Below are 12,419 nucleotides of genomic sequence, written 5' to 3'. Positions count from 1 at the left end.
CTAATTTTGTGTTTTCACATGTTTATAAGAGTTTTATTAAACATATGCACACGTGCAAAAAGAAAGCTGCTTACATGGGAGGGTAGACGTTGAAGTTGTTGGGGTGGGTCACAGAGGGAGAAGCAGTCTGGTCCATGAATGCAGTAGCTCCTGCACTGGGTTCAGGGTTCGGGGTGGTGAATCTATCAGAGACATGCCACACTTCACTTTAGCCTACTGCAGGATTACTAAAAGAGCACATTTTACAATGATATTCGTTTTTATTTATATTACTAATATATTTATATTCAGGTTAATATTCAGATAATATTGAGTTGAGTGTTTATAAGTTTTGAGTGCAGATATCAACATTATTCTTATTTTGACTGCAAAAAAAGAGCGAGTGGAGAACGGAGAGAGAACAACATGGTTAAGAAACAGCTGCTGCACATCAACTCTCTTCCACCATCTTCCCAGCCAGCAAGCTAACGCCAAGCTAGAAAACCAGTGATGTTACTGGTGCAGTGTACATTTTCACCACTAGATGTCAGCAGACTACAATCCAGCTACTGTAGCTGCTGTTCACCTGTAGTGAGTGCAGGCTGTCAGTCAGCTGTCAGCATATATCCTATTTACTGTGGTGGACGCTGTTAATGTAAGAAGTTTGATACTGAGGTGAGCTGCTGAGGAAATCCTGAACTTCAGGTGTTGCTGTTCTTGCTTCTGTTGAACATGACAACCGTGCTCTAAGGTCACATTTTGCCGTTAATGCAACTTTTTTTGATCTAACATTGTTTGGCTTGGACACTTAAACAACAAACTCTCATACGAGGTGAATGTAATCAGTGTCTCGTTGCCAGCTGCCCAGCAACAGCAGGGACACATGTCTAAACTGGAGGTAATTAACAACAAGTAACGGTATGAAGATGTTTCTGCACGGTTTCATGTGTTAGAGCCTCAGGTAGGCAGGAATAACACGGAGGTGTCAGTGAGCGAGGAGGCAGGTGAGGAAAACGGAGACATGATGTCATAACTATCACTGTGCAGAACTATAACTTATATTTAAACCTAGTTAAGTAACATAATGCATTAAAGGAACGTTTAAGAAGATTAGTTTTACATTAAATTATAGTGTTAGCGATCTTTATAGCTGCTAGTAAAGTTATGACTAACACAGAAATACTCTGCTGGGTCGTAGCGTTTTCTGCTTGAAATTTTAATCCTGCTCAACAAAAATAAGGAAAACAAAAGGTGCAGATACAAAGCTTCACATGTGGGAGTGACAAACTGACACAAAGGTAGCAGATTTCCTGTGGCAGTTTGACACAGAGACACTTACTCTGGCACGACTTGTTTGATCTGTGGTTTCACATATCCATCAACTGCTTTTGCTGGTAAGAACAAAACAAAAGATAAAATAAAACAGTAGATATGTGTTATGGTAACAGTGAAGTGTCGATGTTAAAAATGAGCTGACACATACAAAGTGGGGGGGTGTAGTACTTGGCGAAGACTTCGTCTTTGGGCCGGTCAGGATACAGATACAGGAGATGGTTCAGGTCACTGATGCGGTCAGCCAGCGAGCGAATAGAGAAGTCCTTGGTTGTGTAAGGCAGCAGATTCCAGACCAGCCTCTCACCTACACAAAAGAACCGAGGATTGCAGTGATCGCATGCAAAAGGACGGACGCAGAGACAGCGTCTCATAATCATCAGTGGGCTTTGTGCCACGCTGAGTGTTTCTGTGTGGACATGTCACTCAAGGACAAGTTCACAGGCTGTGACTGACAGAAGAAGATCAACCTGTGTCTCCAGCAGAGCAAAAGCTTCATGTGGACTTTTTGAAAGTGTGTTTTGTGTGGCAGCAGTGCATTGTATATGTAACAGAGCCAGAAAGCAGAGCCACTGCGTACCTGATTTGTTGGGGTTTTCTGCCACCCAGGCGATGGTGATGCCTCCAATCTCAGAGTCGCTGAACCGCAGCAGGAAAGTGCCGTTGGGTTTGGACATCAGCATGTCCTGTGCCTGCTGCTTGTTTACAAAGCCCAGAATGGCCCTGCGGACACACACAGTTACACACACACTAAAACACCACTAAAACACTGTCACAAGTGCACTGTGCTGCCCTCACCCCACCAGCTCTGCTACAGCACAAAGCTCGTTTAAAGCTGACAGTCGAGATCATTTTTCAATCTATCATACAAGACAAATCTTCATTCCAGATTCTCGCAGAAGGAACATAAATAAAAGTGATTACCCATCATTCCAGTGAGGCTTCAGGTGTTTCTTCATAAGCTCTACTACTCCATCAAACCACTGCCAGAAGGTGAAGTTGCGTCCAGGTAAGCTTTCCTGTGTAAAACACATTTCTTCAGTGGGTTCATATGCACACTGCTTATGACCTTTATGTTTCCAATGATATGATGCTGCTTCCTGATTGTCTCTGCAGCCTTAAAAAGGAAACCTCTCCAGTCTAAAACTATGGAAAAGTCCACTTTTACTTAGGAAGTAAGAGAACAAGTAGCAACCAGGTGCTGCTAATCAAATGTGCGTGATTAAGTGATGACCAGAAAGTGTGAGCACCTCGACAAAAGCAGAAGATTTGGACGTATGCTGGTCTAGAGCATCAGGGTGTGTGCTAATACAAACACAATCTTCCCAGGCCCAGACCACGCAAGAATCACAAAAACAAAACAAACCCAGAGCTACGTGTCCGTCAGCTTGTTGCTCCAACTCTTTTATTTACACGTAGTTTACACTGTAAATATACTTTTATTCTTTGATTTCGCTCGGTTGTGTTCTCATTCGTTTTGGCTTCTAAACAGAGAGTGTTTCACCTTGTGTGAGCACGTGTGCTGAAATTATAATAAAAATCCTCGTATCCTTGAATCATGATGATGGATTGAGGCAGCTTTTCACAAAAGCGCACGCACGCACACTTTAAAGCAGTGGTTCCCAAACCTTTTTTGCTGCGCCCCCCTTTCTTTTCAAGAAAAATGTTCGCGCCCCCCGCCTGCACGTGCGCACGCACACATCCTCCAACCACACGCCCATATTTTGCTCCATTGCGGTTTATTTCACACCTCAAACATGTAGTAAATAATTAAGCAAATAAAAGTAACCTGCAATAAATTACAGGTAGTAATAAAATAAACTACCAACTCTTTTACGCTGCGTCCGCACCTACACGGGTATTTTTGAACACGCAGCTGTTTCGTCCACGTAAACGATGTTTTGAATCACCGAAAATGGAGGTTTTTTTAAAAAAATCCTTTTTTGCGTTTCCGTGTGGACGAGGAATACAGAGTTCATCACGCAACGTCAAAGGTATGCGCCTTTATTCACATCACGCTGTGGCCACGTTATTGTTTACAGGAGATGAATCGCAGAATGGCAGATAGAGACCAAATACTGTTAATCTGACTGTCTGCAGGTTTTACACGCAGTTACTGTCCCTCCATTTACAAAGGCAGTGTGATTATTTTACCTGTAGTTGTTTTTTTCCTGAGTAATAATGTTCAACATTGCATCAATACATTTTTCAAAAAATGCCTCTCTGTGCAAAAGGGGTTAAAAACATAAACAGCTGTGGGATCCTGTTTGTCTGTGATTTGAACAATCGTGGCAGGATCAGCCTGATGTTATTTGTATCCCGCTGTAACTTTACTGTATAAAGTATAGTATAGTATGTATATCTCCAAAATGTCAGGAGTAGTTAGTCATTACAAGAAGTGTTTGTGAACTAAATCAAGAATGTGGGATCCTGTTTGTCCGTGATTTAAACAGCCCAGCGCTGCTCCCGACGCAGGGAAACCAACCCTGCAGGGAGACCTACCTCGGCACCTGTGCAGGTGAAATCAAAGGGCAGATTTGCTTCACCATATCTTCTAGTCTTTGGCTTAGAATGAAGTTGGTTTGGAAACATATTCAGCGATGCTTCATCTCCTGCTTTGCGTTTCTGTAGGCGCCCGTGCTAGCAGTGTCCAAGTGTTTTGTCCCCCCCCCTTTTCATTCCGCGCCCCCCCTGCCATGGCTTTGCGCACCCCCCCCCCCAGGGGGCGGGCCCCACACTTTGGGAAGGTCTGCTTTAAAGCATGCTGAAGTCTGTGCACAAACGAGGGTTGTCTGCAGACCCATGCATGCCATGACACGTGTGTTGCAACATGAAACTACAGATTACATTTATAATGACGTTAATTTATTAGAATAAATAGCTAAAAAAAAGAATCACCTTCATTGCCGAGCAACCACCATTACCTTTGACCCCCATCGTCCATCAGCACTGCCCTTGGACAGAGTGGGGAACACCTGCATTTAACTGCTATTTTATACATATCGACACATCAGACACGTCAGAGTGCGCCGATGCCTGCAACCCATGTCCTCAGTGTCTCAAACAAATACGCCTTACTAAGGTCTGTGGCTGGGAAGTTACTACAAACTGCACTAAATTCTACGTAAAAACATTTCTTACTTTGTGCACATGGGAGATGTTAAGTAATTAGCACAGGTGGCTCTGTGCTGTGAGCACGGTGCCAGGATTCTGGCTCTGTGCTGCAACTCATTGTGAGTGTTCAGAGCCTCACAGTAATGCTGGGATTACGCCGTGCACACAGAATGACCTCAATGCTATCAAGGAAACTAAAGAGGACCTCACGAACCACGCTGACAAAAAAAACAAAAACAAAAAAACAAAAAACGGCCGACATACAAACAACCCTGACGAAAACTGAATCCTGTCTCAATGCGCTTTCTGAGCAGGTTGAGGAGACGGAGCGCAAACAAAGACGACATTAGAGACGCACATAACCGTGTCGATAAAATGGCTGCGAGAGAAGGAGATCGAATATGCGCTGATGTACCCAGCTCAGCTTCGCATCAGGCACCAGGGATCTATCAAAGTTTTCCCCACTCCTGCCGAAGCACAACGCTCTCTAAAAGATCTTCCGAGTCAGTAGACTAAAGTGATCTAATGTGATTTCAACAAAGCAATTCGCTCTTATAGGTACTCTCAGATGAGAAGCCCTCCACTGTTAACTTTGGGGGTGGGGGCGACATGAAGGAAGAAAAGACTACATCAATCATTGACATAGAAACTCTCCATCCTCTATTTTTCAGACGAATTGGAGATACAACTTATCCGGTATTAGATAACTAATAGAAATAATTGCTCGTTAGTCAGTTAAAATAATGTGTACGAATTCATAAAAGTACAGATTTTGTGAGCATTTATGATCATGATATCAACCCCCTACTAGATGAGTGTGATCACATCTTGATCAACCAGTTTATTTGTCTCTTATACAGTTATGTTCTATATCTGACTGTAAAATTCAGTGCTTAGCTGTAAATATTTCACTGAGAGTGGCTAAACCCATATGGAAACGATATATATAAATCTTATAACGTTTGTATCTGTCTTGTGTGAAACTTGTATGAAAAGCATATAAGAGTGAAAACAGATATAAGATCCCTTGAAAAATTATATAATGAAACTTGTATGTTTTGGATACTTACTAAAACAATATATGAAAGTAATGAGAAAGTGGCCACTTTCATGAGTAATCACCTAAGATTTTACTATTTCTTTTCCATATGGGAAGTTTGAACCTTAGCAGCTGCCTGGGCCTCCACTACTGTCACCTACCTAATGTGGTTTTATTACAGGGGTTTTATTTTAACGTTTTGGGGTTATGTTTGGTCTCTTACCAAACATTTTACTCACACAACTGTTCACACAGCTCCCTGGTCTAGGCCGTATCTTACTATTATACCCATGTGCAGAGCTTCACCACATTGAAACTCAGGAAAGCAGGAATGTGTTCAGAAATCCCCAGAGTTGAATACCATGACACTTACCCGTCCAGGATATTCATATAAAAAACTTAAATTACAGTTCATCTAACTTGTATATCTTGGAATATTAGAGGATCAATTCACCCATCAAGAGGAAGAAAATGCTGACATCCTTAAAGAGGCAGAGTGTAGATGTCGCTTTTATCCAGGAGAGTCACCTCACAGACGCTGAACATTTAAAATTACGTAGACCTGGGTGGGCAATGTTTTTTACTCGTCATATACTTCCAAAGCAAGAGGCGTCTCCCTGCTTATTAATAAACACCTGAACTTTCAACTAAACTCAGTTGAAAAGGACAAAAATGGCAGATTCTTACTTGTAGATTGTGAAATAAACAGAAATAAGATAACTTTGGTAAATATATATGGGCCCAACTACGACGACCCTTTATTCTTTAACAACTTAATTATGAAACTGGCTACAATTGAGGGCCAGTATATTGTGGGTGGAGACTTTAATTTGGTCCTAAATCCTTCTCTGGATCGGTCCTCACCCAAAACATCTTTATTATCCAAGGCAGCAACAGCACTGAACCAAGCTATGAAGGATATAGGCTAGAGCTGGGCGATAGAACGATAACGATATGTATCGCGACATAACTTTTACTCGATAGAGAAATTAAGCTATCGCGATAGACCTCGCTGCTCTTGTCCTCAAAAAAAAAAAAAAAAAAAAAAGGTCAGCCAATCCAAATTAAGTAGCGCAGAGCCGAACCAATCACAGCCGCAGCGTCACGTCGCGTGACTTGTTACGTACAGCACAAGTGCCAAGCTGCACGTGTGTTTGTTTGGGAAGCAGCCAGCGGGTAATGGAGGAAATGAGTGTGCCGACTAGAAAAATCAACCGAGCGTGACCGAAGAGAAAACAGATGATGGTTCCAACGCCGGAGAGATTGTCGAACGGAAGAGCCAAAGAAGTTCCGTAGTTTGAAGGTATTTCGGCTATTTCAAGTCTGACAAAAAACAGAGTAGCGTGCACTGTAAATTGTGCCGAAAGCAAGTCTGGAAATACAATAAACTGGTGCATGCGTCACACTGTGCGCCACGTTATTGTTTCGGTGAAATGAATTTCTACAATACTGTTAATTCTACTCTCTGCAGTGTTTAAATGCTTACATATACACACAGTTACTGTCCCTCCACACATACGACTCGGTTCTGCTTCTGTGCCCCAGCTTTGTTTACTTTTTCCCACTGAGGCTTCTAGACTTCTGATTGGCCAACATTTCTGCACGGTTAGGAATCTAGCGCCACCTGCTGCTTTGGCATGTTCATAGCAGCGTTTTCCTTCATTTCTGCCTTTATGTGTGGACGGGATTATTTTTTAAAACGAAAACGGAAAATCTCCGTTTTCAAAAATACCCGTGTACATGTGGACGTAGCCTCAGTCTCTGACTGGAAGCGCTAATTCGTCATTCGGCTTTTGTCAGACTAAAGTAACTGTTAAAACTGTTTGAAAAGCTCAGCTATACAACAAGGAGAGATTGAGAATTTCCTTTTAGTTCTCAGTTTATTTGATATTGACAAAAGTTAGTCAGTTTTGTCTGTTCTTCTGTAAAACAAACTAAGATTTATTTTTAGAATTAATATTTTGTTTCTAAGTGGAATTGACAATTTAGTCTGTTTCGTTTGTTCTATTTTGAAACTTAAACGCTTTAGCGGCTGCCTTTTGTGTAGTTTGCAATATTTGCCTTTATCTATCTGAAAAAGTCTCATGTTCCTTAAGTACATCTACCCTGTTGAACTTATTATGGGAAATAAATATTTAAAAACAAGCTGCTGATTATTTCACATTTTACTTGTGAGCAACGGCACATTTAAATCTTACAAATATAGTTATTTGGCTGATATCGTGATAGATATCGTTATCGCCTGAAATGAAAAAAACATATTGTGATATGAAAAAATCTCATATCGCCCAGCTCTAATATAGGCATAACTGATGTGTGGCGAAACCTTCATCCAGGCCAGAGGGACTTCCTTTTTTCACCAGTACATAATACACGCTCTAGAATTGATGTTTCTTGTACCACAACATATGACGGCAACAGTGATAGATTGCTCCTACTTAGCAGCTACTTTTTCAGACCATAATCCCATCAAACTCTCCTGGGCTACCAACATGTCACAACCTGTAACCCACAGGTGGAGGTTTAAAAGTTACATGCTACGAGACTATTTCATATATGAACACTAATATTGAAATATTCCTAGATGCCAATTCAAATTCCTCTTCACATGCCAATATCTGGGAAGCTCTCAACGTCTATATGAGAGGTTTGGTTATGTCATACGGTGCCAATAAGGTTAAAAAAGTTAGAGAGAAGATAACTAAATTGGAGATTGACATTAAAAACTTGGAGCAGGAATATATTGCTACAAAAAAGGAAGAATACCTCAATACATTAACAAAAACAAGGATGCAATATGATAATTTATGCGTCAGCAGAGCGGAAGCAGCCATGGCAGGAACTAAACATCACTACTACGAATATGGAAACAAAACAAGTAACTACTGGCCTGGCAAATTAAGAAAGAAACATCTGATAAATTTATACGGACAATATCAACAGAAGATGATAAACTTCTTGATGAATCAGCGCCCATAAAGGCCGAGTTTAAACGGTTCTATGAAGATTTGTATAAATCTGAGCGAGGGGTCGACAGTCAGTGCGCCCCAGGGTGGCTGTGGCTACAATGTAGCTGCCATCACCAGTGTGTGAATGAGTGGATGACTGGATATGTAAAGTGCTTTGGGGTCCTTAGGGACTAGTAAAGCGCTATATACACCGAACAAAAATATAAACGCAACACCTTTGTTACTGCTCTCATTCCCCATGGGATGGACGTAGAGACCTAAAATTCATTCCAGATACACAATATAACCATCCCTCCCAAACAGTGGTCACAAATCAGTCCAAATGTGTGGTAGTGGGCACATCTGCTATATTGAGATAATCCATCCCACCTCACAGGTGTGCCACATCAGGATGCTGATCTGACATCATGAGTAGTGCACAGGTGTACCTCAGACTGCCGTGGACTGATCCGTGTTAAGGACAGAATGAATGGGGCCATGTATCGTGAGATTTTGAGCCAAAACCTCCTTCCATCAGTGAGAACTTTGAAGATGAAACGAGGCTGGGTCTTCCAACATGACAATGATCCAAAACACACCGCCCGGGCAACAAAGGAGTGGCTCCGTAAGAAGCATTTGAAAGTCCTGGAGTGGCCTAGCCAGTCTCCAGACCTCAACCCCATAGAAAATCTGTGGCGGGAGTTGAAAGTCCGTGATGCTCGGCGACAGCCCCAAAACATCACTGCTCTCGAGAAGATCTGCATGGAGGAATGGGCCAAAATACCAGCTACTGTGTGTGCAAACCTGGTAAAGACCTATAGTAAACGTTTGACCTCTGTTATTGCCAACAAAGGTTATGTTACAAAGTATTGAGTTGTATTTTTGTTATTGACCAAATACTTATTTTCCACCCTGATTTACGAATAAATTCTTTACAAATCCTACCATGTGGATTCATGGATTTTTTTTCACATTCTGTCTCTCACAGTTGAAGTGTACCTCTGGTGCAAATTACTGACCTCTGTCATCATTTTAGGTGGGGGAACTTGCACAATCGGTGGCTGACTAAATACTTTTTTGCCCCACTGTAGGTTACATAAAATTGATAATAATTATTCCCCCAAATGTCTGAGATGTAAGGTGACAGATGGTGATCTCCTGCACATGCTGCCCAGTGATAGAAGAGTCCTGGAGACGGGCCATTGAAACAATCTCAAGGGTAATGGGGACCCAAATCGGACTGGACCCAAAACTATGGATTATAGGTGACACAGGTTCTATCAACGTGAATTATCATAAGAAATATTTTATTTTACTTGTGAGTAGTGCAGTGAAAAAATGTATTCGGCTACATTGGGAAGCTGAAAATTCCCCAACACTGAGACACGGGATTAATGAGCTACTGCACACCTGAGAAGATATCGCACAGTGTAAAAGGGAAATATGGAACCTTTGGAAAAATCTGGGGCCCCTTCCTGGCAGTACGACCGTCTCTGGACCTAACAGATCATGGAGGTGACGCAAATCCCCCTGGGTCTGCCTTGAGCTGAGCCCCGGTTGGGCCCTCCTGACTCGGTTTCCTGAATGCTGCAGTTTTATCGTGGGGGTGTTGATTCCTGTGCATGAGAGTTTCTATAGATAGGTGTAAATATGGGCTGTCTGGATACACGAATGTGATGAGGTTGAGAGCCATACAGGGGTAAAGGGGGGGGGGGGGGGTTTCACATGATGGGTTTTCTGTTTTGCTCACTTTTTTTTGAGTTCTTTGTTTTTAAAATTCTTTCTGTAATTATCAATGTTGTTATGTTATTGTTATTGTTATTATTGTTATTATTATTATTATTATTATTGTTATTGTATTTTCTGTGTTTGGTTTTCGGATGTCTGAGGTTATCCTTGAAAGGCCCTGAGTGCACCTGGGACTGCTTCTGTGGTCACAATGACCTGCCATGTTGTGGTTATTTGTTGATACTTGCTCTGTCCCATAGTTGTGAGCTTTCTGTTTGTTTGTTTTTGTTTGTTTTCCCAGGAGGGACTCACCCTGTTGAACTGGGCCCAGGATATGGTCATGCTGCGGTAGTCGTCAGAGTTGTTGCTGCTGCTTGAAAAAGCCTTCTGTGCAAGAAAGACCAGGTTGTCGTCTGACAGGCCACGCCCACTGTGCATCTCTGCCTTGTATTTCATATCGAGGGCCTCGCACAGCTGGGGCCACAGCACCTTCTCTGGCACAATGAACGGCACTCTGCCCTGATGAGAGGAGGAAAAAAGTTCAGCTTCCAACTGCATTTTATTTGTCTCCACATATTCACTGTTTATTTCAAAATATGTGGATTTATTCCAGGTCACAGAATAACACTGAGGCTGCGTGAGGACACGTCCGAGTATTTGGACAGCAGTGGAGCTCTATGGCAGAAAGAAACAGGACGAGATGGGTTAGTCAGCCTGGCACAGGTTCCACAGCATCATTAGTCTGTACAGAACATAGTTCTGTAGGCGTGAGGCCTTCCCTTCAGCAGAACCCCCAGTTTGTTGGCATTTCAGCTACATCTTATTTAATATACAGGCTGTAATTCTTAAGCTGTTCAAGTGAATTTTTTGTAAAATTCATTTGAACAGCTCAAAGCCTGCTCTTCAATCACAAGTCTGCTGTCGTGGCCTGCAGAGGAAAAACAACATAAATCGTGCTCAAACATTAAAGAAGGCACTGAGGTCACCAGCCAACGAGGGGCGGCCAACCTACCGGCTCAGCAAAGGCGTTGTCCCACAGGACCGTAGCTGTTGCGTTGTTGTCCTGGCTGCCGTGCACAATGACGACCACAGGCAGGGACAGAGTCTGCAGGTTACAGAAACACACCACAATTCAATTATAAACTCCAGTCTACTCTAGTAAATGTGGCTGCTCATGTTTAACTCATGTTTAAAAAAGATCAGACACGGAGACGGGGTTTACTTTGACGTGGAAGACCAGCTCGTTGCCCCCAATGCTAAACTGGGACTCAAACAGAACGGTAAACTTCTCCTCTGTCACGGACTCTGCACCTCGACGGTCCGAGCGTTTGATCCGCTTCAGTGACTGTGACACACAAACACGAACATTTAACCAGATTATCTGATTACAGTAAATGTTGTGACTCATAATCACATTCAGTCTGTCATTTATTTTGTCAGAGTGGATCTGTTACAGATGGATTTCCTCTATGCAGTCACAGTGAAGAGACAAAAATAAAAACATGCATATATCACATTTACATCTTCTGTTATGTCCTAACAGTCATCAACATTTATGCATACTGCACTGTGCCATAGAAACAGTTTAGTTTGAGAGTGACATTGGTCAAGAAAAGGAGACGTGTACCATCTTTAATCTGTGCTGTGTCGCTGTGGTTGCTCCCCACAAGATTTCAGACCGACAGGTGAAAAAACTGCAAAGGGCCGCTGATGGAGAGCTACAAACCACCGGGAATCAGCAGCTACAATTGTTTTAAAGTGCAGTAAGGCAGCGGTCTCCAACCTTTTTTGCGCCACGGACCGGTTTATGCCCGACAATATTTTCACGGACCGGCCTTTAAGGTGTCGCGGATAAATACAACAAAATAAAACTAGTACCGGTGCCGAAAAAAAGAAGATTTATTCATAACACACGTGAAAAGACCCAGGAAAACCGAGTTAATGATAAAAAACAATAACAAAATAACGCTGAAAACCAGACATTTCACACCTGAGCCTCAACTCTCGTGGCCCGGTACCGGTCCGAGGCCCGGGGGTTGGGGACCGCCGCAGTGAGGCACTCAGCCACCAAGACTCCACTGCTGAAGACAAACATGTTGAAGTGTGTTTAAAGTTTGCTGAACAACATTTAGACAAGTCTGTGTAATGCTGGGAGAATATAGTTTGGTCACATGAGACCAAAACTGGACTCTTTGAAGGCTGTAAACACACCGTGTTTGGGTGGCTTCACCCCAAAAACACCACAGCAACACTGAAGTCTGGAGGTGGGAGCATCCTGG

The 12,419-nt window shown here is 42.5% G+C and overlaps 2 protein-coding genes across 4 annotated transcripts in view; one reads left to right on the top strand and one right to left on the bottom strand.

The window, feature by feature from the left end:
* Window positions 1-12,419, top strand: part of LOC309713046 (uncharacterized protein) — a gene marked incomplete at its 3' end in the record, with an annotated part of 462,222 nt that overhangs the window by 45,078 nt on the left and 404,725 nt on the right. The window lies entirely within an intron of this gene.
* The window catches only part of LOC309713594 (signal transducer and activator of transcription 5B-like), a 52,797-nt gene that overhangs the window by 6,191 nt on the left and 34,187 nt on the right, over window positions 1-12,419 (bottom strand). For all 3 annotated transcript variants that reach the window (XM_082545359.1, XM_082545358.1, XM_082545360.1), the window contains 8 exons: window positions 11,363-11,485; window positions 11,153-11,245; window positions 10,453-10,659; window positions 2,236-2,330; window positions 1,892-2,034; window positions 1,463-1,618; window positions 1,319-1,370; window positions 75-182 (listed from right to left, as the gene is read on the bottom strand). In XM_082545359.1, coding sequence (XP_082401485.1) covers window positions 75-182; window positions 1,319-1,370; window positions 1,463-1,618; window positions 1,892-2,034; window positions 2,236-2,330; window positions 10,453-10,659; window positions 11,153-11,245; window positions 11,363-11,485 — 977 coding nt within the window. The remainder of the gene's footprint in view (window positions 1-74; window positions 183-1,318; window positions 1,371-1,462; window positions 1,619-1,891; window positions 2,035-2,235; window positions 2,331-10,452; window positions 10,660-11,152; window positions 11,246-11,362; window positions 11,486-12,419) is intronic.

Source organism: Aulonocara stuartgranti, assembly GCF_965226115.1.
Source record: "Aulonocara stuartgranti genome assembly, chromosome: 8".
Lineage (NCBI taxonomy): Eukaryota > Metazoa > Chordata > Actinopteri > Cichliformes > Cichlidae > Aulonocara > Aulonocara stuartgranti.
Note: the sequence above shows the minus strand (reverse complement) of the source record. Positions and strands in the feature narration are given on the sequence as shown.